The following is a 21058-nucleotide window of genomic DNA, read 5'->3' as shown; positions in this document are numbered from 1 at the left end:
TCCACCACACCACCATGGGTTCCTAACCCTTAGGAGAGAAAAGCACCAGTTACCACTGAGCTGATGCTTTTTCACGCCAACAAAAGCCTCTGGCTGTCTAGCCAGTCCCAACTAAGCAACCCCAAGGGTTTTAGAGGCGGTAGTATTTACAGAGGCAGACTGCACACAGCTCTCCTGAGGGGCCGTGAGGTTCAAACCACTAACCTTTAAGTCAGCGGCTGAGTGTTTAATCACTGGGCCTCCAAGGCTCCTGGCAACCAAAGGAACCTTGGCATCTCATCTTCTCCAACATCCCTACTGGCTCCAAGTGATCATCTACGGTCTGAAACTAGTTACCAGCGAACATGCTGCCCCTTAATCATTGCTCTCCCTCTCGGACCAGTAAATGAGAAACTCAAGTCCACCGCTGGTGACTCAGGTGTCCGGGTGAAGGCTCCAGAGAGAAGAGTCTGCCCTTGCAGAGGCAGGAGACCAGCACAACCATATGTCTAGTAACACCACTTTTGCCCCACTGACATCATGCCTGAATTGTGAGGTCATGGTGCAAAATTGTGGGGTGCAGTCTGCCAGGGGTGCAGGGCCCTTGGGAGTGAGAGTGAAAACCAGCAGCCGAAGGGGAAGGTGAGAAGGCAGCTATCGGACCGGAAGATATGTAAGACCCTGGGGGGGGGTGCTGGGCGGTGGGACCTCCAGTGCCCAGCACCAGAGCAGGGCCAGGGGAGAGATCCCCCAGTGAGCGCCCACCTGTTCTTCCCCATCACAGGGCAGCAGAGTCTTCGAGTCTCCCTGACATGAAGGGAGCCTCAGGTAAGTACCTGAGCTTCCCCTCCTCTTTCAAGAGTCAAAGCAGGTCCTCCTTTCCCTATCACACCTCCAGTCCTTCCTTGTCTGTCCCTTGTCCAGGGTTTGTCCCAGGAGGTCGCACTGCATAAGGAAAACACGATCTTGTCACATAGTCTATCTTTAACTTATGCTTCCTGGGGATTGATTGGCAAAGAAACTCTGGTGGTGTAGAGGGTTATGTGTTGGGCTACTAGATGAAAGGTTGGCAGTTCGAATCTTCAGCCACTCCCTAGGAGTGATGGGTTGGAAGAAGATGGGATGTTTCCTTCTATAATGATTTACAGCCTCAGAAACTCATGGAAGGTTTCCATGAGCCACAGTCAATTTGAAGGCAAAGGATAAACCCAAAGGTTGGCAGTTGAAACCCACCAAGCTGCACCCCAGAAGAAAGGCCTGGTGGTCTGCTTCCACACAGAGACCCCCATCAATGGGGCGGTCAAGCTGCTGTCCAGCTGATTCTGGTTACCTCACATGTCATGAGTAGAGCTGCCCCACATAGTGTGCTTGTCTGCAATCACCATGGAAGCAGCTGACAGGTTCAAGCCACCAGCCTTTAGGTTCAAGGTCAAACACAAGGGGTCACCATGAGGAGGAGTCACCCCAGGGCCATAAGTTTGGAGGGTGGCAGGTGGCACAACTTCGGTATCCCATGAGCAGGCAGCTGCTTCCAAGACAAGGGATGCACTCCCACTCCCCAAGCCCCTTCAGCCTGCTTTGCCTTCATCTTCCTAGATCCTGTCCAGGACCGAGTCCCAGCCCCACCGCCCTCAGCCCAGCCCCTGATGAGTAACAACAGCAAACTCAACCTGCTGGAGGACCAAGTCCTCTGTCCCATTTGCCTCGAGGTGTTCCACAACCCAGTCACCACCGCATGTGGCCACAACTTCTGCATGACCTGCCTCCAGGGGTTCTGGGACCACCAGGCCACCATGGGTGAGACACCCTACTGCCCCCAGTGCCGACAGAGCTTCCCCTGCAGGCCTCACCTCTGCAAGAATGTCACCCTCGGGGAGATGGTGGCCTGCTTCGTCCAGACCAAGGCCCAGGCCTCCAAGGCCTTGCAGAGCACGGCCGGCCCGGGAGACGTGCCCTGTGACTTCTGTTCCCCGCAGAAGCTCAAGTCCGTCAAGTCGTGCCTGCAGTGCGTGGCCTCCCTGTGTGAGAAGCACCTGAGCAGCCACTTCGAGGACCAGATATTCCAGGGCCACCAGCTGCTGGAGCCGGTGTGGGACCTCAAGAGCCGCCTGTGCCGGAAGCACCGCAAGCTGCGCCGGCTGTACTGCCGCACCGAGGGCTGCAGCGTGTGCGGGGCCTGCCTGCTGGAGGAACACCGCAACCACGAGGCCGTCCCCCTGGAGGAGGAGCGCGCCTGCAAGGAGGTGAGGGCCCGGGAGGGCCGCGGGGGCTGGCAGGGGAGGCCCAGGAGGGCAGAGGGGCTGGCAGGGGAGGCCCACAGGGTGAGGGGCCTGGACGAGCCATGGGGCAGGCAGAGAAGGCCCACACAGTGAGGGGCCAAGGAGGGCTGGCATGGGGGGGGCACTGGCATGGAAAGGCCCCCACAACATCTGCACCCAACAACATGATGGTCCCCAGGCCCACGTCGTAGCTGCAGAAAGTGCCGGTGAAATAAATGTGCTTGGGTTTATTCAGACACTTACCAGTCCTTTAGGACAGAGCAGAACTGGGCATCTTTATGGGCAGGAGCCCTGGTGTAGTGTGATATGATCTGTGTGGCTCACACAGAGTCACTGGCGGCCGCTCAAGAGAAAGATGGACACAGTGTCCTCCCACACAGATTATGGCCTCAGAAACCCTGTGAGGAGCCGGGTTTCAAACCTTTACGGAAGCTGACTAGCACTTTTTCTTTCAGGGTGGCTGGGGGGTTCAAACGACCACTTAGCAGGCAAGCACGTTATGCCACTGTTGTTATGTGCGGTCAAGTGGAAACTGACTCAGAGCTGACCCTCTTATAGGTTTTCAGAAGCTGTAAATCGCACGAGAGGAGACTGCCCATCTTTCTCCTAAGGAGCAGCTGGTGGGTTCAAATCACTAAAAAGAGTGCAGAAAAATGATACATCTGTGAAAAATAATCTAAAAGTCATCAAATACTTCACAGCATGGATGTATCTAGAATATGATGAGTGACACGTTGTTGTTGTTGTTATGTGCCATCGAGTCGCTTGTGACTCATAGCAACCCTATGCACAACAGCCCTAAACCCTGCTCTATCCTGCGCCAACCGCACTGCCTCCAACACACCCATCCCGATTACCCCAGTCACCGAATCAATCCATCCCATAGAGGGTCTTCCCCTCCTGTGCCTCCACCCTCCCAAGCATGATGTCCCTCTCCAAGGACCCGTCCCTCCTGGCAACATGTCCAAAGTATGTCAGACGAAGTCCCAGAATCCTTGCCTCCTAGGAGTTGCTTGGTTTAATCCTCTCCAGGATGAATTTGTTTGTTTTCTTGGCAGTCCATGGTACATTCAATACTCTTCTCCAGCACCACAGCTCAAAGGCGTCAGTTCTCCTTCTATCCTCCCTAGTCATTGTCCAACTCTCTGATGTATAACACGTGATTGCAAAGACCATGGCCTGTATCAGGCACACCTTAGTCTCCAGAGAGACACCGTTGCTCTTGAGTACTTTAGAGAGGTCCCTAACAGCAGACTTTCCCATCACAAAACGTGTTTTGATTTCCTGACTGCTGGTGCCAAGAGTGTTGACCGTGGAGCCGAGCAAACTGAAGCTGTGAATAATCAATCACAAAAGGACTATTCCAATAAAAGACACCAACATAAAAAAAGCTAAGGAAAAGTTTAATCACAGAGCTTATCTTGGAAGGTTAAGAGGTTAAGTAGGGAGGGAGAAGAGGGTAAAATGAATAGATAATTTGGGTGAAAGAGAAGACACTATACTGTAAGAGTTTGACTGTTGTTGTTGATGTTATGTACCATTGAGTCAGATCCAACTCATAGCTGACCCTCTGGGGGGGGGTTTCAGAGGCTGTAAATCACCCAGGAGGAAATCACTCATCTTCTTCCTGCAGAGAAGTGGTGGATTCAAACCATATGCCTTTGGGTTGGCAGCTCAGCTTCTTATCCTGAGGCCACCAGAGCTCCCTCACACATTCCATTAGAGTGGGTCAATGTCCTCCTTTTCTCTACTTTCAAATTGTCTCTGCTGTATTTACATTGTTGGCATCGTGTATAATGTGTCCTACTATTAACTGAAAGATCAGTGGTTCAAATCCCTGGTGGCTCCATGGGAGAAAAAACATGGCAAGTCTCCTGTGAAGATTTACAGCTTTGGGAATCCAGTGGAAGGGAAACACACCCATGGCAGTGAGTTTGGGGAGGGTGTGTGTACTGGTGCTTTATTGCATCTTAGGTGTCCTGTCACGTAAATTCTTTAACACAGCCACTAAGTGTCCCATTAACACTCCACAGCAAGGCAAGAGACTTTGTCCGGAATAGAAACCAGCTTCATCACTTAGTAGACCATTCTGTTTAGCAGACATCCTTTACACAGCAAAACTTTCTCTGTGAAGGAAGCATTTCTTTACAATCCCATGCAAGTTGCTGATTTTTGTTTCAGACCAGCCACAGTTCACGGGCGGGCACACAGCAGTTGATCTCTTAGAACATTTTATAAGTAAACATGACAGTGCTCCCTGCAGGAACATGGTCCTGTGCCGGACTTGATAGAATTGCTCCATGTTACTGGATGGCTTCAGGCCTGATCTGACCCACTGCCTGTCAGACCTCTCCAACCTGAACCCACCACCCTTCCTGGGACCTGAAACCCTACAGTCACCACTATCAGAAACAGAAAGCCTGATCCCGAGAAGGGAGACGAGCTCAGGACGAGAGACCTTCTGCTTCCATCCTTGTTTAAGCAGAGCAGATGGATGCAAGTACTGTGTCCCTTCTGGGCGCTTGCACCTCCCCGGGCCACCTCTCTGAATCAGGGTCCTCCTCCTTCCCCCCACCCGTGCTCCCAGGCTGAGGTCCGGAAGGTCCAGGCCAATGTGGATAACCAGATGTTAATCATCACTTCTGACAACCAGAAGCACCGGGACCGAACAGCCTTTCTTTCGGTAAGGTGGGCCTGTCTTTCTCCTGTGCCAAGCCCCGGCTCCTCTGGGCCCTGAATTGGGCTGTGGGAACCCTTCTGGCTTGGAGGGATGGCAGGTCAGGGCCAGGCGAGCAGGGGACATGCATGGGCCAGCTCTGGGCCATGGGAGCCCCAGGTAAGACTCAGGGATTCCTCTCTCTGTTCCCCCCCACCCCGGCCAGAAACTGATCCAGAACATGCGCAATGAGGTGAACAGCTGCTTCTCGGAGATCATCCAGCAGATCAAGCAGCTGCATGTGAAGATCTTGGAGTTCCTGAGCAAAGAGGAGGCCACCGTCCTGGGGAAACTGGGCACCTCCATCCAGCAGTGCCACAGCCGGCTCCTGGAGCTGGAGGAGGACAGTGTCTGGCTCCGAAATCTCCTCACCAACCAGAGTGACCAGCAGTTTATGCAGGCAAGTCCCCTCCGCCACCTTCATCAAGGGTCCAATGACAATCTCACCATCCTGACACCTGAACACATCAGACCAGCCCAGGCCTTGGATCCAGCCGTCAGCACCACCGAGTCCTTTCTCCTGCCTTCGGGAGCCTCTGGTCTAGTGCACACAAGAGCCTCAGCTTACACAATACCTAACTCCCCCACGTCCACATGCAGCCTTATCCTTTGGGAAGTTCCTTCTTTCAGACCCTAGTGTTGTGCCATCATTTCCCTGGAACAGCTGGGACATCCCCTAGGATGCTGGGCATCTGGCGATCTTGGAACCTCTCTCCAGACTCCCCTAGACCAGGGTTGGGAGTGAGACAAGAATAATCTATAAAGCCTATACACTGAAGTCTTACTCCCCAGCCCAGGCCTGGACCTGCAGTTGCAATAAATTCCAACTGTGGCAACTCCGTGTGTGTCAGAGCAGAACTGGGCTTCCTAGGATTTTCAGTGGCTGGTTTTATGGAAGTAGATCAGCAGGCATTTCTTCTAAGTATCCTCTGCGTGGATCAGAACTCCTATCCTTCCAACTGGCAATTAATCATTGGCACCACCCAGGGCCTCCTCCCTGGGAGGATAGCTGGCAGGAAGCCTTTTCTGTGGGCAGAGACCTGGAGTATAGCCAAGCCCTGTGCCCGTTTGCTCTGCCATCATACTCCTAACGTGTGATTTCTGGGGCCATTGCTCACCTCATCTCCAACACTGCCGAAAATACTTGATACCTTTTCATAAAGGAGTCCTAGTAATAAGGAAGCTGTACTGATGTAGTGGTAAAGCATTGGACTGCCAACCAAAAGGTGTACAGTTCGAATCCATGAGCTGCTCTAGGGGAGAAAGATAGGCAATCTCTTCCCATGCAATTTACAGCCTCTGGAAATCTGCTGGATAACCAGCTCTCAGTCCTGACTTGGTGACACATAACAACAGCAAGTGATATAGTATGTAATATAAAGTAATCGGTTCAAATCCACCAGATTGCCCAAGAATAGGCAATCTCCCCCAATAAAGAACCCAAGGGAAGGTTATTATGAGTCAGTATCAACTGATCGAAAGTAGGAAATAGTAATGGTTCATTAAAAATTGGGCTTCAGGAGAAATCTGCCCCCCTACACATAGCCTAGCACGCTAGGCCACTCAGCTGTTCCAGCACCCCACCCTGAGCAGCCCAAACAATGGGAATGGGAGAGCGGGGTGCAGGCTTGAAGCCATGACTTCTGCTCCACCTGCCCTGTAGCTCTGGGGCCACCACGACCCTGGCATAAGCAGAGGCACCTGGCATGTGCTGGGCCCTCTAACAGGTACCACCACCACCTCCCCACATGCCAGGAGATCCCCAGGCTGAAGCACTTCTCAACCGACATGGAACCACTGATGGGCACCACCTTCGAGGAGGACAGCTTTCTCCAGCTGCCAGAGACCCTGGTGGAGCTCCAGACACAAATGGCAGATGTGGGCTTCACGTTCCTCAACCAGCTGCTTCTGAGGGGTGAGTTCCGGGCGGCCTGTAGCCTCAGAGACTGTTTTGCTGGGTGGGAGCACCCTGTAGGAGTGAGTGAGGGCTCCGGGCCCTCGCAGAAGAGTCCAGCCTCCTGGAAGCCCACGCCTCTCTCCAGGTGGATGCAGGCTGTGAGTGTCCTTAGCAAAACCCCTCCATCTCCCACAGGAATTAAGACGAACTCCTACGAGGTGCTGCCCCCAGCAGTGGACAGGAAAGCACTCCTCAAGTGTGAGTCCACCTCCTGGCTCTGGCTAGGAGGAGGTTACAGAGGCTGTGGGTGCCTCAACCTCCCAGCCCCACCTCCATTCAGGCAGGGCTCTCGAGAGGCCAGCTCCCTCATCCTCACCTGCTTCAGGGCAGGGACCCCAAAAGGACTCTAGAAACTTCAGTGGACCAGAGACCCCGGGGCTGGGGTAGGGAGTGGAGAAGACCCTAACCCTGGAGTAGAGCAAGGGCTCTGTAGTGCCTGGAAGGGAGCTCTGCTGCTCCCCTCCACCCCACCCTCTCCCCCAGTCCAGGTGAGGCACACCTTTGCTCATAGTGGGAGTCTGCCAGCCTAGCTGGAGCCAGGGCAACTCAAATGGGCAAGGGGCCAAATCCTGGTGACTTCTCTTAGAGCTGAAGGTCAAAGTTGTCTTCCCTTTGCTGTCCTTTGGCTAGGCGGGGACACTGGCCTCTCCCTTCTCTTCCATGTACACCTGGGCAGATGAGAAGGGAAGTTAAGGCCTCGTTGGAGTGAGGGGGCTTCTGACCCCAAAGGCTCATCTTTCATGGGGACTGTCACCTGTACCTGGGGTCAGAGTCGGAGAAGGGAAAGTGGGTGCGCCAACGATTAGGAACCAGCCCCATAGCTGTCCCTCCAGCGGGCTATCAGAGGCAGTAAATCGCACGGGAGGAGATGACCCATCCTTTGAGCAGCTAGTGGATTTGAACCGTGTGCCTTTGAGATTGCAGAGCAGCTTCTTACCACTAGGCCAGCAGAGCGCTCCCTCCTTGGGGCCCAGGGTGGGGAGACCCCGTCTTCTACCCGAATGGCACTCCACTGTGCCCCTGCTTGCGCCCTGGCGGCCCGGGTCTGATGCCTCCCCTCCCCACCCACCCCCAGCCTACTGCAACCTGCACTTCGACCCCGCATCAGCCAGCCCCGAGCTCTTCCTGTTCAAGGAGGCGCACTCGGTGCTGAACCTGGGCGTGCTGCTGGAGCCCACGGCCGCCTCCTGCCCCGGCTTCGCGCAGTGGCCGCAGGTGCTGTGCTCGCGCGGCCTGGCCGAGGGCTGCCACTACTGGGAGGCCGACGTGTCCGACTCGTGGGTGTGCCTGGGGGTCACCTACCGCCGCTGCGCCCCGGCCTCTGGCCGCCCGCGCCGCAGCGTGGTCTACCTGCTGGGCCGCAACCCTGACTCGTGGTGTCTGGAGTGGGACTCGCTCCGCTTCTCCGTGTGGCACGACAACCAGCAGACAGTGCTGCCCGGCGCGTACCAGCGCACGCTCGGCGTGGCGCTCAACTGTGCCACGGGCCACCTGGCCTTCTACGGCGTGGCCGGCGGCGCCAGCCTCATCTACCGCTTCCTCGCCACCTTCCTGGAGCCGCTCTACCCCGCCGTCATGGTGGGCAGCGGCGCCTCGGTCACGCTCAGGCAGCTCCCCGAGGCCTAGGGCAGAGGCCCCCAATAAAGCTGGACTCCACGTGCGGCGGTCCCTGTCCCTGTCCCTCCATGCCACCTGCAGGCCACCTCCCAGCCGAAGAGGTGGGAAGAGGCGAAGGCGTTGGCCTCTGGAACCAGGGGACAGTCCTGAAATTCTAGGGGAACTTTGTAAGCCCCGTGCCCTACCCCAGCTCCACCCACCTCCCCAAAAAGGCCTCTGGCCCTGGTTCTCCAGGCCACTCCTGGACACCAGTGCCAGAGGTTGAAGGTATCCAAAGGCCGCGCGCTATCAAAGTGGTAGGGCTGGGAGCAGGTGGCTTCTCTGGGGTTCCTTCCCCAAGTGGCACCTGATGATTGGGAAGTGGAGGAGGTTAAACTGAAAGAACACAGGCCCGGCTCAGACCCTGAAATGACTGAGCAGAACAGAGCTCTTTACACAAAAGGCTTTCAGAGCCCAGAGGGGTCACGGATTGAGGGCTCTCGAACCTAAACCTCCCTCCACCTTCGGCACTCCACTCCTCAGGCCAGCATCCCACCCACTCAGCTTCCAAGAGCAGCCAGGGCTGCCCTCAAGAGGGCTTAAGGGGCTTTGTCAACAGGCATCTTCTATTATCTGACCCGCCCACCAGATGAGGAGTGAGTGCATGTAGATTGGCTTGTGACAGGGATTCAAGCCAGGCCACAACGCCAGCACCCTGGACGGTCACGAGTGGCGACTCAGCCCCTCAGATAGAGCTGAGGGTTCTGTACAAGGGTGTGAAGCCCACTGAGGCAGCTCCAAGGTTGATGGCCCGCAGGATATTATGGTCCTGAGGGAAATCCCCAGGGCAGCAGCCTCAGAGCTGGACCAAACTGTGCCACCCAGGGGTGGCCTAAATGCATCCTCCCTGATCCCTTCCCAGAGTAATTAGTGATCCTGGCTTTGAGTCCTCCTGGGTGGGACCAATTGTTTAAGTGCTTGGCTGCTAACCGAATAGTTGGTAGTTTGAATCCACTCGAAGGCAAAGCAGAGGAAAGGCCATGTGATGGGTTTGTGAAACTCAGCCATTGAAACCCCTCAGGAGTACACACACACACACACACACACACACACACACACACACACACAGCCCCCCTCTGACACATAGGTTGATTCCCACCAATCAGATCTGACTTAAAATCTACTGATTGTAGTTTCTCATTGCAACGTGGTGACTGAGCAAGGGGCAGCCAGGACCACCTGTGACCTGGGTAGGAGATGACTAAAAGGTCTTCAAGGAGGGCAGGGGAGCACTCTCTCCTGGGTCCCTAAGGATTCACAGATTACCTGGGGTCCTTCGGATCAGAAGGTCAAAGTGGACGCGCCCTCTTACTGAGTATAGGTGGTAACCGCAAAAGCCACGGCCCTTTGCTCATAGCTGAGGGGGCAGCTTAGCTGTGTGAGATAACAGGGATTTCCACAGAGCCAATAACAGCCTCCGGGGGTGGCATGGTTAACCCGTGTCCTTGGAAAACTTCCATCAGCAAGTCTCCTCTCCACCTTTTCTCCCTCCTTGAAATACCAGCCCAACACTGCCCCCCTGCTGGTGCCTGATAGGCTGGGTACAAACCCAGGGAGAAAACTAATCTGCTTCTCCAAGGATTATTCTACTGTTAAGAGTTAGCAAATTTTTGGCCCCCCCAAAAAGAAGTTGTATTCATATATTACTTAGGTAATTGAACAATTTAAAAAATCTTTTTAAGAAACTATATATTGTAGGGAGCTCTGGTGGCCTAGTGGCAAGAAGCTGCACTGCAATCCCAGAGGAACATGGTTCGAATCCACCAGACGCTCTGCCGGAGAAGGAGGCGCAATATCCTCCTGTACCAGTCCGATCTGATTCGATTCAGATCTGATTTGACGGTGCACGCACACACACACACACACAAAAAATTAAAAAAAAAAAAAGAAACTATATATTGCATTTTCTGGTTAAGAACCATAGGTGATTTTGCGTTGCTTTGACACACAGTCCTGGTCAGTGTCGTGTGTGACAGGCGCGCACTCAGGTCATTTAGGCATCTGACCACTAGCCAGAAGGTTTGAACTCATCTCAAGACACCTCTGATCTTGTGCACTCTGGGAGACCCTGCGGGCAGTTCTGTTCTACGTACGGAAGATCACTACAAATTCAGATTGATTTGACAGCAACCAACAACGGTAAAGGAAAATCTGGTAGCCTAGTGGGTAAGGAGTTTCACTGCCAACCCGATGGCAGATCATTCAAATCCACCAGCTGTTCTCCAGGAGAAAGATGAGCAATCTCCTTCCTCGTGACTAAAGCCTTTGAAAACTTGCTGGGGGGTCAACTAGAAGTTGGTTCTAACTCCACAGCAGGGAGTTGAGCTGAAAAATTCTCAGTAGCCAAGATAATGGATTTTAATGAAAATGTTTAAAGACCAAAGTGAAATGCAAAACTTCCTAAAGAATAAAATGTCAAGAGTTTTAAATAAAGACACATTTGACCTTACAATTGTACGGTCCTACTTTTACTTATTTCCCACTAAAGCTAGTCCTCAAGCCTTGCTGCCTGGTTGAGGTTGGTTCTGACTCACGCAACCCGAGAGCACAGACCACAACTGCTCTGTGGTGTTCTGAGGCTTCCTACGGGTCTTCCCCCCTCAGACTTACAGAGTTCATATACATTGTTTTTCACACCCTCAGTTATATTTTTACTTTGGCATTCAATGGAGCACATTTCACTCTTTTTACAGTTTTAGTAACTGTATTGAGAAATATTAAAAATATGCAACAGCCTAAATATAAACGTTAATATGTTCATAAAAAGGCTTAATGTGTTCCAATTTGGTTTCTAAATTAAACTGTATATAAGAAAACAGCTTACATATAACTATAGCATTCATCAGATTATTTAATACTTTCCTAATCAGTTCCTTTATCTGAGGCAGCTAAATGATGCGTTTTACAACATGGTATGATTTAGAGAACCACATGATTCTTCTAATGACTCTTCTATTAAATTGATAGTTGCTGATACCTAAGAATCCTGTCAGGCCCCGAACAAAGCCACAGAGTGGCTACTGAACTTGAACTGCCAAACTGGCTATTAGGAGAGCCCCACCCCCGGCTTCATCCCAGCCCTAATCTCAATAGAATGTTATTTGCAAAATGGGTGAAAATGCACTGGTCATGGTTTGCTAATCCGATTTTTAAAAATAATTACATGAAAAAATATTATCTAGATGACTGAGTTTTTCGGACCCCTCTTGCACGTTGAGCTCCAGGTGAAGGCCCCACAGGTTAGGGGGGGATCCCAGTGTCTGGAGGGTGATGCTGGGCCAGGGCTTAAGCCCACCGCTGCCCAGTCAGTCCTGACTCACGGTGATCCTCTGCTGGCCTCTGAGGCCACTGATGTTTACTGGAGGACACTGCTCATCTTTCTCTCAGAGCAGCTGGTGGATTCAAACTGCTGACTGTTCTGTTAACAGCCTGATCCATTACAATGACACCAGGATTCCTTAGGACTAGGGATCAGGGAGGGTAAAGTCCCAGAGTGCTCCGAAGTCGTGCCCCAAATGCCTGTGGCATCCCAGGGTTAATAAGGAGCACACTTACCTGTCCTTCTAAATGAATAAATACTCACTTTCCCACTCACCCTTGACAAGATCAACAGCATGTGAAGCCCAAAGGCACCCACTGCGAGGCCTCCAGTTCCCTGCCGAGTGTTTCTGGAAGCACATGCCCAGATGCTGACTCCCGGTGCCTGGAGGACACGTACCTTGTGGATTTTGTGTTCTGTGCTGCTGACCACACAGTTGGAGATGACCCTGATGGCTAGGTTTCCACGCAGTCTGCTGCAGCAATCGACAGATGTCACTGAAAACCTTCTTGGGGCCGGGCACAGGGTTCCCTCAGCGGAGGAGGGGAGTGGGGTGATCAGTCAGGCAGGGGGGCATCTGGACATCCAGTCGGGGGGGGCAGACTGGAGACGTCGTCCTCTCAGGACTCCACGTCCGAGCCCTGTGGGAGCACAGTGACCCCAGGATCAGACAGAAACAAAGCTGTGAGCCACTGTTTCTAATGAAGATATACCGAGAGCTGCTGGCACCTGAGGGGACTCTGCTGGGCTGTTCACCCCAAAGCAGCGCCTCTCAGTCTATTTGAACCCGTCAATGACTCCACAGCAGAAAGATGGGCCATCTCCTCCTGTGTGATTTACAATCGCTGAAAACCCCCTGGAAGGTCAGCTACGGGTCAGTTCCGACTTGACAGCGGTGAGAGAGATGTGGCGAGTGAAAAATGGTCACCCTCACGAGTCATGAAACCTGTTGCTGACAAGTTAACTCCATCACATGCCGACCTCTTATGTGACAGAGAAAACAGCTCCCGAGGATTTTCTAGGTATTTACTGCCTCACATACCCACTCCGGAGGGTTGCCATGGGTTGATATCAACTTGACAGTGGAGGGTTTCGGTTTTGGTAATCTTACAAAGATTTTCTATAAAAGCACATCACAAGGGCTTTCCTCTGCAGTACTGCAAATTGGATTAAAAACCATCAACTGGTGAGCTCTAGTGGCCTAGTGGCAGGAAGCTGCACTGCAATCCCAGAGGTTTGCAGTTCAAATCCACCAGATGCTCTGCTGGAGGAGAGATACTCACCTCCTCCTGTACCAGTCCGATCTGATTCGATGGTACACACACAATTTTAGAAAGTCCTAAAAAACCCTCCATTAACCTTTAGGTTAGATTGTGGTTATGTGAGTCAGATTAACTCACAGCTGATCCTCCAGTGGGTTTTCAGAGGCTGTAAATTGCACAGGAGGAGACTGTCCATCTTTTACCTGCAGAGCAACTAGTGGATTCAAACCGTGTGCCTTCAGGTTGGCAGCCCAACTCCTTACCCACGAGGCCACCAGAGTACAAACTGTTAGGAACACCAAGCAACCTTTAAAGCCAAAATGGCAAACCCACTGCAAGCTGATCCCAGCTCACAGAGACGCTCCACTAAGTTTCTGAAGCTGTAAGTGTTCCCAGAGGAGCATGACCATTTTTCTCCCCCAGAGCCACCGGCAGATTTGACTGGATGACTGAGAGGTCAGAAGCACAATACAGCAGCGCAATGCACCACGCACTGCACCACCAGAGCTCCATTGGGAACCCTCCTTCTCGTTATGTGCCGTCCAGTTGGAACCAACTCACAACTGACCTTCCAGCAGGCTTTCTCTTTTTTAATTGTTTAAATTATTATTAATTTTAATGAAAGCTTGCAGAGACTTTGGATTTCCATTCATTCATTGTTGCACTTTTCTCCATGCCCACCCCTCCCCCGCAGTTTGCTCTTCTCTTTGAAAAGTTAAAAAAAAATTCATTGTTATAAAATCCCTCCCCCAAGTCACCAGCAGGTTTTCAAAGTCAATACGTCACAGACAAGATTGTCCATCTTTCTTCCTCAGAGCACCTGGTGGATTTAAACCAACTGCCTTTGGCTTGGCAGTGAAACTCCTTAACCAGAGGCTTCCTTAGTAGTCTTTAAAGATAGGCAAATCAGAACAACAGTGAGCCGCTACATCACATTGGCTGGAGATGTTAGTGAGAATGTGGATTAACTTGAACCCTCAGGTGGTGGGAATGTAAACGGTGCGGCTATCATGGTAAACAATGTGGGGATCCTTCAATAAGCTGGACATTGTAAAGTAACACGAGCCAGCTGCCAGGCATGCTCCAGGGCAAACAGGCAGAGGGTGGAGACACGGAGAGAGAACAGAGAAAACGCCCTGGGCCACGGACAGGGAAAGGGCCAGTGACCAGGAAGGCAGGTGCAGACCCGGCAGTTCAGCAGGGTCTGGGAACGTGGACCATCATTCCCCATGGCCCAGCAGAGGGCACTCCGGCCATGCCAAGGACACTCAGGGTCAGTGATGAGAGCCAAGAACTGGGAAGAGGGGACCCAGGGATCCACGTTAGGACTTCTGAGTAATTAAAATCTTTTTAGTGATAATAAGCCTTGCTGCAATCCTGAAGGCACGTGGTTTGAGGCCACCATCTGCTCCGCAGGAGAAGGATGGGCAATCTCTTCTGAAAACCTGCCGCTGGAGGGTCAGCTACGGGTCAGTTCCAACTCTACAGTACACAACAACAACAATCTTCACCTACTGGTAAGGCGCTGCACTGTCAACCCAAAGGCAGGTGGTTTGAATCCACCAGCTGCTCTGCAGGAGAAAGATGGGCAATCCCCTCCTGTACCATTGACTATATCACCTCTGAAAACCTGCAGGAAGGTCTGGTACGAGCTGATTCTGACTCTGACTCAACAGTACATAATGACAACAATGACAATGTCTAGGTTTGAGGAGTTAATACCCAGCGTGACTGGCAAGTGAGGTAATTCCTATTTGCACTCATTTTCACTGGAGCAGCCGCTATTATCCCGTGCTGGACGCTGTGTTCGGTGTAGGGACCAATGACGAATATTAAATAGGGCAAGAAAGTCCATGGTAGTAAAAACTGTAGCGGAGACAGCAGTCCCTGACCACTGACTCCACAAGGGAATAGGATCTTCCTGAAGGGCATGCACACAGCTGATTCCTAGATCACACACGCCCCAGACACTCCACACCTTTAATGACTCTAACGAAAACGGTCCCTCCCACAGCCCTCGCTTCTTCTCTACTGGGTTCAGTAATTAGTTGTAATGACTACTCAGAACTCACAGAAAGTACAATAGTGGATGATGGGGTTTATTAGAGAAAAGAAAGGTTACAATCTAGGTTAGGTCTTCAGTCAGGAGAGCGTCTTGGCAAGCTCAAAGGTCTGTTGGACCCTCAGGCCTTCAGCGTTGGCCTCTGCCCTGCTCAGGCAAATGTTACAAAGCTCTTTGAGCTCTGCCAACTATGTGTCACCCCAACTCGGCCAGTTAGCCTAGGCCGGAAGGCATTCAGCCCCAGCTCCATGCCTCAGCAAACCTACCTCCTTTGGCGAGTGTCCTAAGTGCTCTGCTTTTGCACCCCGTGAGCTGAGAGCCAAGCACATTGTCTCACACAGTCCCTGGTTCTCCACCACCTCCGCTGGCCCCACTACTACTGCCACTGAGGGCTTGCTCTGCATGTCCGTGCCACAGTCTCCTCCTACGGTTCACTCAAAGATCTCAGGTACAAAGAATATGCTGCACTCTGCACTTTCTTCTTCTTCTCAGTGGTAGAGACAGCCCCGTTTCCAACCTCTGAGCCTTTTCAATTTAAGCCTCATAGAACGGCAAAACTGACTCATTCTTCACGTTAGCATCCTATCAAACTTACTTTGTACACTGAGCAAATAATTCCCAAACTGGACTGTATGAAGAAGAATGTGACGTCAGGTCAGATGACTCATCAACAACCTTGCTTACTGACGGTGAAGAGGGCCTAAAGCACTTACGAAGCTCAAAGCCTAAAACCCTCAGTGTGGATTATACCACAGTATCAAGAACAACAGTCCTCATTACTGAACCAATAGTCAACATCAAGATGGAAAAAAAGATTGAAGTTATTTAGGATTTAATTTTACTGGGACCCACAATTAACATCCATGGAAGCGACAGTGAAAAAAAAATCTATCAAAAGACATGCTGCATTGGGTTAATCTGTGGTTCAGAACCTCTTCAAAGTTCTAAAGAGCAAAGATGTCATTTTAAAGACTAAGGTGCACCTGATTCAAGGCATGGTCTTTTCAATTACTTTATCCATATATTTGTAAAAGTTGGAAATGAGTGCTGTTAAGTGCTGTCAAGTTGAGTATGACTCACAGTGACTCCATGAACAAAAGATCCGAACCCTGTCTTATCCTGTGCCATCCTCACAGTTCCTGACACACTAGAGCCAGTTTCAGCAGTCACTGTGTAAATCTATCTGATTGAGGATGGATTTACTCTCTACTTTTCCCAGGATGATGTCCCTCTCTAAGGAACAGCCTCTCATAGTAACATGTTCAAGGTATGTGAGACAGGGCTTTATCATCTTTGCTTCCAAGGAGCACTATGGTTGCACCCTCTCCAAAATATATTTGTTCTTTTGGCAGTCTATGGGATATTCATTACTCTTCTCCAACACCACAGCCCAAAATCATCAATTATTCTGTCATCTTTATTTGTCTAGCTCTCAGTAGCATAGCAAGTAATTGAAAAGACCACATTCTGAATCAGGTGCACCTTACTCTTCAAATTGACATCATTACTCCTCAATACTTTGGAGAGGTCCCTGACTGCAATACATTCTCCTGATTTCCTGACTGCTGGTACAAAGGGTATTGATTGTGGATCCAAGTAAGACAAAATCATTGACAGTTTCAATTTTTTTTTCTCCATCTGTCACGATGATCTGTCTCTATCGGTCCAGTGGTAAGAATTTTTGTTTTCTTGATATTGAAATGCAATCCTTATTGAAGGCTGTATTCTTTGATTTTCTGTGGCAAGTGCTTCAAGTCCTCCTCACTTTCAGCAAGCAAGGTTGTGCCATCTGCCTAACTCAGGTTATTGATGAGTCTTTGTCCAATCTTGCCACATTCGTCTTCATAGAATCCAGATTATTGAATAATTTGTACAGCATACAGATTAAATAGGTATGGATAGAGAATACAACCATGACACACTCCCTTCTTAATTTAAAACAATGTAGAGTTCCCTTGCTCAGTGCTCACAAGCTTCTTGGTCTATGTATAGGTTTTGCATGAGCACAAATAAGTGCTCTGGGATTCCCATTCTTCTCAGTGTTAGCCATAGCTTGTTAAGATCCACACAGTCAAATGCTGCTCATACTCAATAAAGGATAAATAAACATTCTGGTATTCTTTACTTTCAGCCAGGATCCATCTGACACCAGCAGTGATATCCCTGGTGCTACGGCCTCTTCTAAATCCTGTTTGAACTTCTGGCAGTTTCCCTATCCATGTACTATTCTAGCCACTTTTAAATGATCTTCGGCAGTATTTTTCTTGCATGTGATATTAATGATATTATTTGATACATTCTGTTGGATCACCTCTTGGGAGCAGGAACAAATATCAGTCTCTTCCAGTCAGCCCGCCAGCCAGCTGTCCTTCAAATTTCCTGGCATAGACTAATGAGCGCACCAGGGCTGCATCTATTAATTGAAACATGTCAATCAGTATCTCATCAATTCCTGAGCCTTATTTTTTTTTAATGCTTTCAGTGCAGCCTTAACTTCTTCCTTCATTATCATTGGCTATCTTTCATATGGTACTTTCTAAAATTTTTCAGTGTCAGTCAATTCTATTTGAACTCTGTGCATTCCCGCCATCTTCTTTTGATGCTTTCTGGAACATTCAACTTCACTCCTGGCTGTTCTCCTAGACTGAGGCCCCCTCTCTACCTCTGAGATTGGCTCCTATGAAGGCTAGTGGGATGGTAAAACTGATCATTCCCTCCCTTAGAGTTCAATATACCTTCTTAGCATGGTCCTACCCCTGAAAAAAATGCATGAACCTTTTCTCCATAAGCCCACCCAATCATTTTGTGCTTGTCACAAGACCAAGTCTAGAAGGGCCATAGTAAGCAATTCACTACTCTGCACATTCCCTATTTGCTTTTTCTAGGAAGAAGGAGTCCACGGTGTGAGTTTGGGGACAAAGGGACTATATTCCGTTTATTATGAGTATACTCAGTGTAGTCTGTTATGGATACTACCAACCATTGGACTGAGCTAGGCTGAGATGAGGGGTGTTGAGATGGTGTCAACCTCTGTGTATGATTCTCCCAAATATACGGAATTTACCAAGATCTGGGAGCATCTATATAGAACCATAGCGGCAAATTTTACTGGGTTCCATGCCCTTCTAGTAGCATTAGTGCACAGAAAACCCCAGGCTAAGTTGGACATCCCTCCATGTCAGAGCCAACCACTCCTTGTTAGTTAAAGGAAAGGGTGTCTTCCCTGTCCTGGGACTACCAGCAAGAAATGAGACTCCAAACATGACAGTGAGTTATGTCTATAACATCCCTTACAACTTGCCACAAATGCCTCCTACGTCATTCCCCCAGAAGCTAAAACCATCCCCGTGGGTGTGAAGTAGTATCTCATTGTGGTTTTGATTTGCATTTCCTCAGTGGCTAATGATCCTGCACCTCTTAGAGACTGGTTGGCTGCTTGCATCGCTTCTTATATCAGATCTTTTGCCCATTTTTAATTGGGTTGCTAGTCTTTTTGTTGCTGCACAGAAGGGTTTTTTGTTTTTGTTTTTAAGAATATATTAAATATCAGCAACACAAGGCGAACAATCACAACCTAATAAAGGCTTGGCTAATGTTCACACATTTTTTAAAAATAATTTTAATGAGCATTTACAGAGATTTTGGATTTCCATTCATTCATTGCTGCACTTCTCTCCCTGCCCAGCTCTTCCCCCACCCCAAGTTCGCTCCTCTCTTTCAAAAAGAAACACTCCTTCCCTGGTACACAACCCCCCCCCCACTCCTCCCACCACCCCAAGTACATTCCACTATGCAACCTTAATTGTAGACTCTTGTGATAACCATAATACCCTCTCATACATCGCTTTTAAATTATTCACTCCATCTGTTTCAGTGCAGTATACACAATTTATTCAGTTTTTCCTCAGTCTTACCCCAATTCTGATATCAATCTCATTTTACAACAGTGGCACCATGCAATATTTGTCCTTTTGCGACTGAGATATTTCACTCAGCATAATGTCCTCCAGGGTCACCCATTTTGAATAATATTGCATGAGTTCCTTGTTTTTCAATGCAACATAGTATTCCATTGTGTGAATATACCACAGCTTCTCTATCCATTCGTTTGTTGATGTGCACCTGGTTGCAGAAGAAGCTTTTAATGTAATCTTGATTCAAGTTCATTATCAGACTTTGGTTTCCAAATTTATTTTTTTTCCCCATTCATTATTTTTTCTTAGTGCTGTACTTGCTGGGTTTTCATCTTGAAGTCCAGTTTACCTTCTTTTGGGGGTGGGGTATTGTATTTTATTTAGCTGTTAGTATCTTATTTAACAATCTATTGCTTTAGTTTGCTTGATTCCAAGGTCAACACTCTTGAACCAGCAGCCAGGAAATTAAAAGACATATTGCAATGGGAAGTCTGCTATTAGGGACCTCTCCAAAGTACTGAAGTGCAATTGTGTCACTCTGGAGCCTAAGGTGCACCTGATACCGGCCATGGTCTTTGCAATCACTTGTTATGCATCAGAGAGCTGGACAATGACTAGGGATGATAGAAGAATTGATGTCTTTGAGCTGTGGTGTTAGAGAAGAGTGCTGAATACACCATGGACTGCTAAGAAAACAAACAGGTTTATCCTGGAGAGGGTTAAACCAGGCTGCTCCTTGGGGGCAAGGATTCTGAAGCTTCTTCTGACATACTTTGGACATATTGCAAGGAGGGGCCTGTCCTTGGAGGACGTTATGCTTGGGAGGGTGGAGGGACAGCGCAGGAGAGGAAGACTCTCTATGAGAAGGATTGATTCAGTGACTGGGGTAATGGGGGTATGTGTGTCAGAGACAGTGAGATTGGCACAGGATAGAGCAGGGTTTAGGGCTGTTGTACATAGGGTCGCTGAGTCACAGGTGATGATTCAATGGCACATAACAATAACAACATTGTCAAAGCTAAAATTATGATGATTTAATCCTATGAATTCTCCTAAGGGTTGTGGTTTTTATATTTCAGTCTATGATCCAACTTAATTAATTTTTGTATCACTGACGGCAATCCCTACAATATAGCAGCTCTCTCTCCTTTTTTTTTCTGTTTACCACTTTGATTCATCCTTTTCTCTCCCTTCCTGTGTCCTGAGTTTTATCTCTGCCTTTTTTATCTTATATGACTGACTATTGTTAGGAGTGTGTGTGTACCTCTCTTCTATTGTTGGTCACCTTACAGGCCTGTCTATTGTTTGTCTGAAAGTTGAGCCCTGAGAGCCGACATACTCTTTCCACATGAGATTGTCTTGGCACCTTTGTGGAAAATCAATTAACCATAAATACAAGGATTCATTTCTGGATTAACAACTCAATTCCATTAATCTCTGTCTATTCATAGGCCCATATGATATCATTTTGATTACTGTAGCTTTGTAGTAATTGAATAAAAATTAAACTCTGCATACAAAGCACTGACCATGGAGTTCTGGTAGTGTAGTCCACAGAGAGCAGAACTGAGAACTCAGATAATTGCTCTCTGGAGGTTCAAATCCACCAAGAGAGAAAGACGGACAATCTGCCCCCATGTGATCACAGTCTCCCCAAAACCACTGCAGGATCAACTAGTCCATCTGGTTCCCACTGGACAGGAGTTTTTAAATGTGTAAGAAGACGACTATCATGCTTAGAAAGGTAGAGGGTTTTGGGGAGCTCTGGTGGCCTGGTGGCAAGAAGCTGAACTGTAATCCCAGAGGTACATGGTTCAAGTCCACCAGATGCTCTGCTGGAGAAGGAGGGGCAATCTCTTCCTGTACATGTCAGATTTGACAGTACACACACACACACACACACACACACAAAAT

At 49.5% G+C, this 21058-nt stretch overlaps 1 protein-coding gene across 1 annotated transcript; it reads left to right on the top strand.

Moving 5' to 3' along the window:
* Positions 1-538: 538 nt before the first annotated feature.
* Positions 539-8557, top strand: LOC102853440 (E3 ubiquitin/ISG15 ligase TRIM25-like). The gene is made up of 8 exons (XM_006886378.1): positions 539-621; positions 764-807; positions 1576-2222; positions 4846-4941; positions 5141-5374; positions 6730-6889; positions 7067-7129; positions 8007-8557. Exons 1-8 carry the CDS (start codon positions 539-541, stop codon positions 8555-8557), a joined length of 1878 nt encoding a protein of 625 aa, XP_006886440.1.
* Positions 8558-21058: the final 12501 nt, after the last annotated feature.

The sequence above is a fragment of the Elephantulus edwardii genome, unplaced genomic scaffold, assembly GCF_000299155.1.
Source record: "Elephantulus edwardii isolate Elephantulus edwardi_28Jun2011 unplaced genomic scaffold, EleEdw1.0 scaffold00048, whole genome shotgun sequence".
NCBI lineage: Eukaryota > Metazoa > Chordata > Mammalia > Macroscelidea > Macroscelididae > Elephantulus > Elephantulus edwardii.
The sequence above is the reverse complement of the archived record's forward strand: the minus strand, read 5'-3'. Positions and strand labels throughout refer to the sequence as shown.

Excerpts from the sequence above, each read along its gene's own strand:
- LOC102853440 (XM_006886378.1), top strand. The coding sequence starts at position 539 with ATGGTGCAAAATTGTGGGGTGCAGTCTGCCAGGGGTGCAGGGCCCTTG. Across the intron at positions 2,223-4,845 it reads AGGAGCGCGCCTGCAAGGAG|GCTGAGGTCCGGAAGGTCCA; the intron begins GTGAGGGCCCGG and ends CCGTGCTCCCAG. Across the intron at positions 4,942-5,140 it reads ACCGAACAGCCTTTCTTTCG|AAACTGATCCAGAACATGCG; the intron begins GTAAGGTGGGCC and ends CACCCCGGCCAG.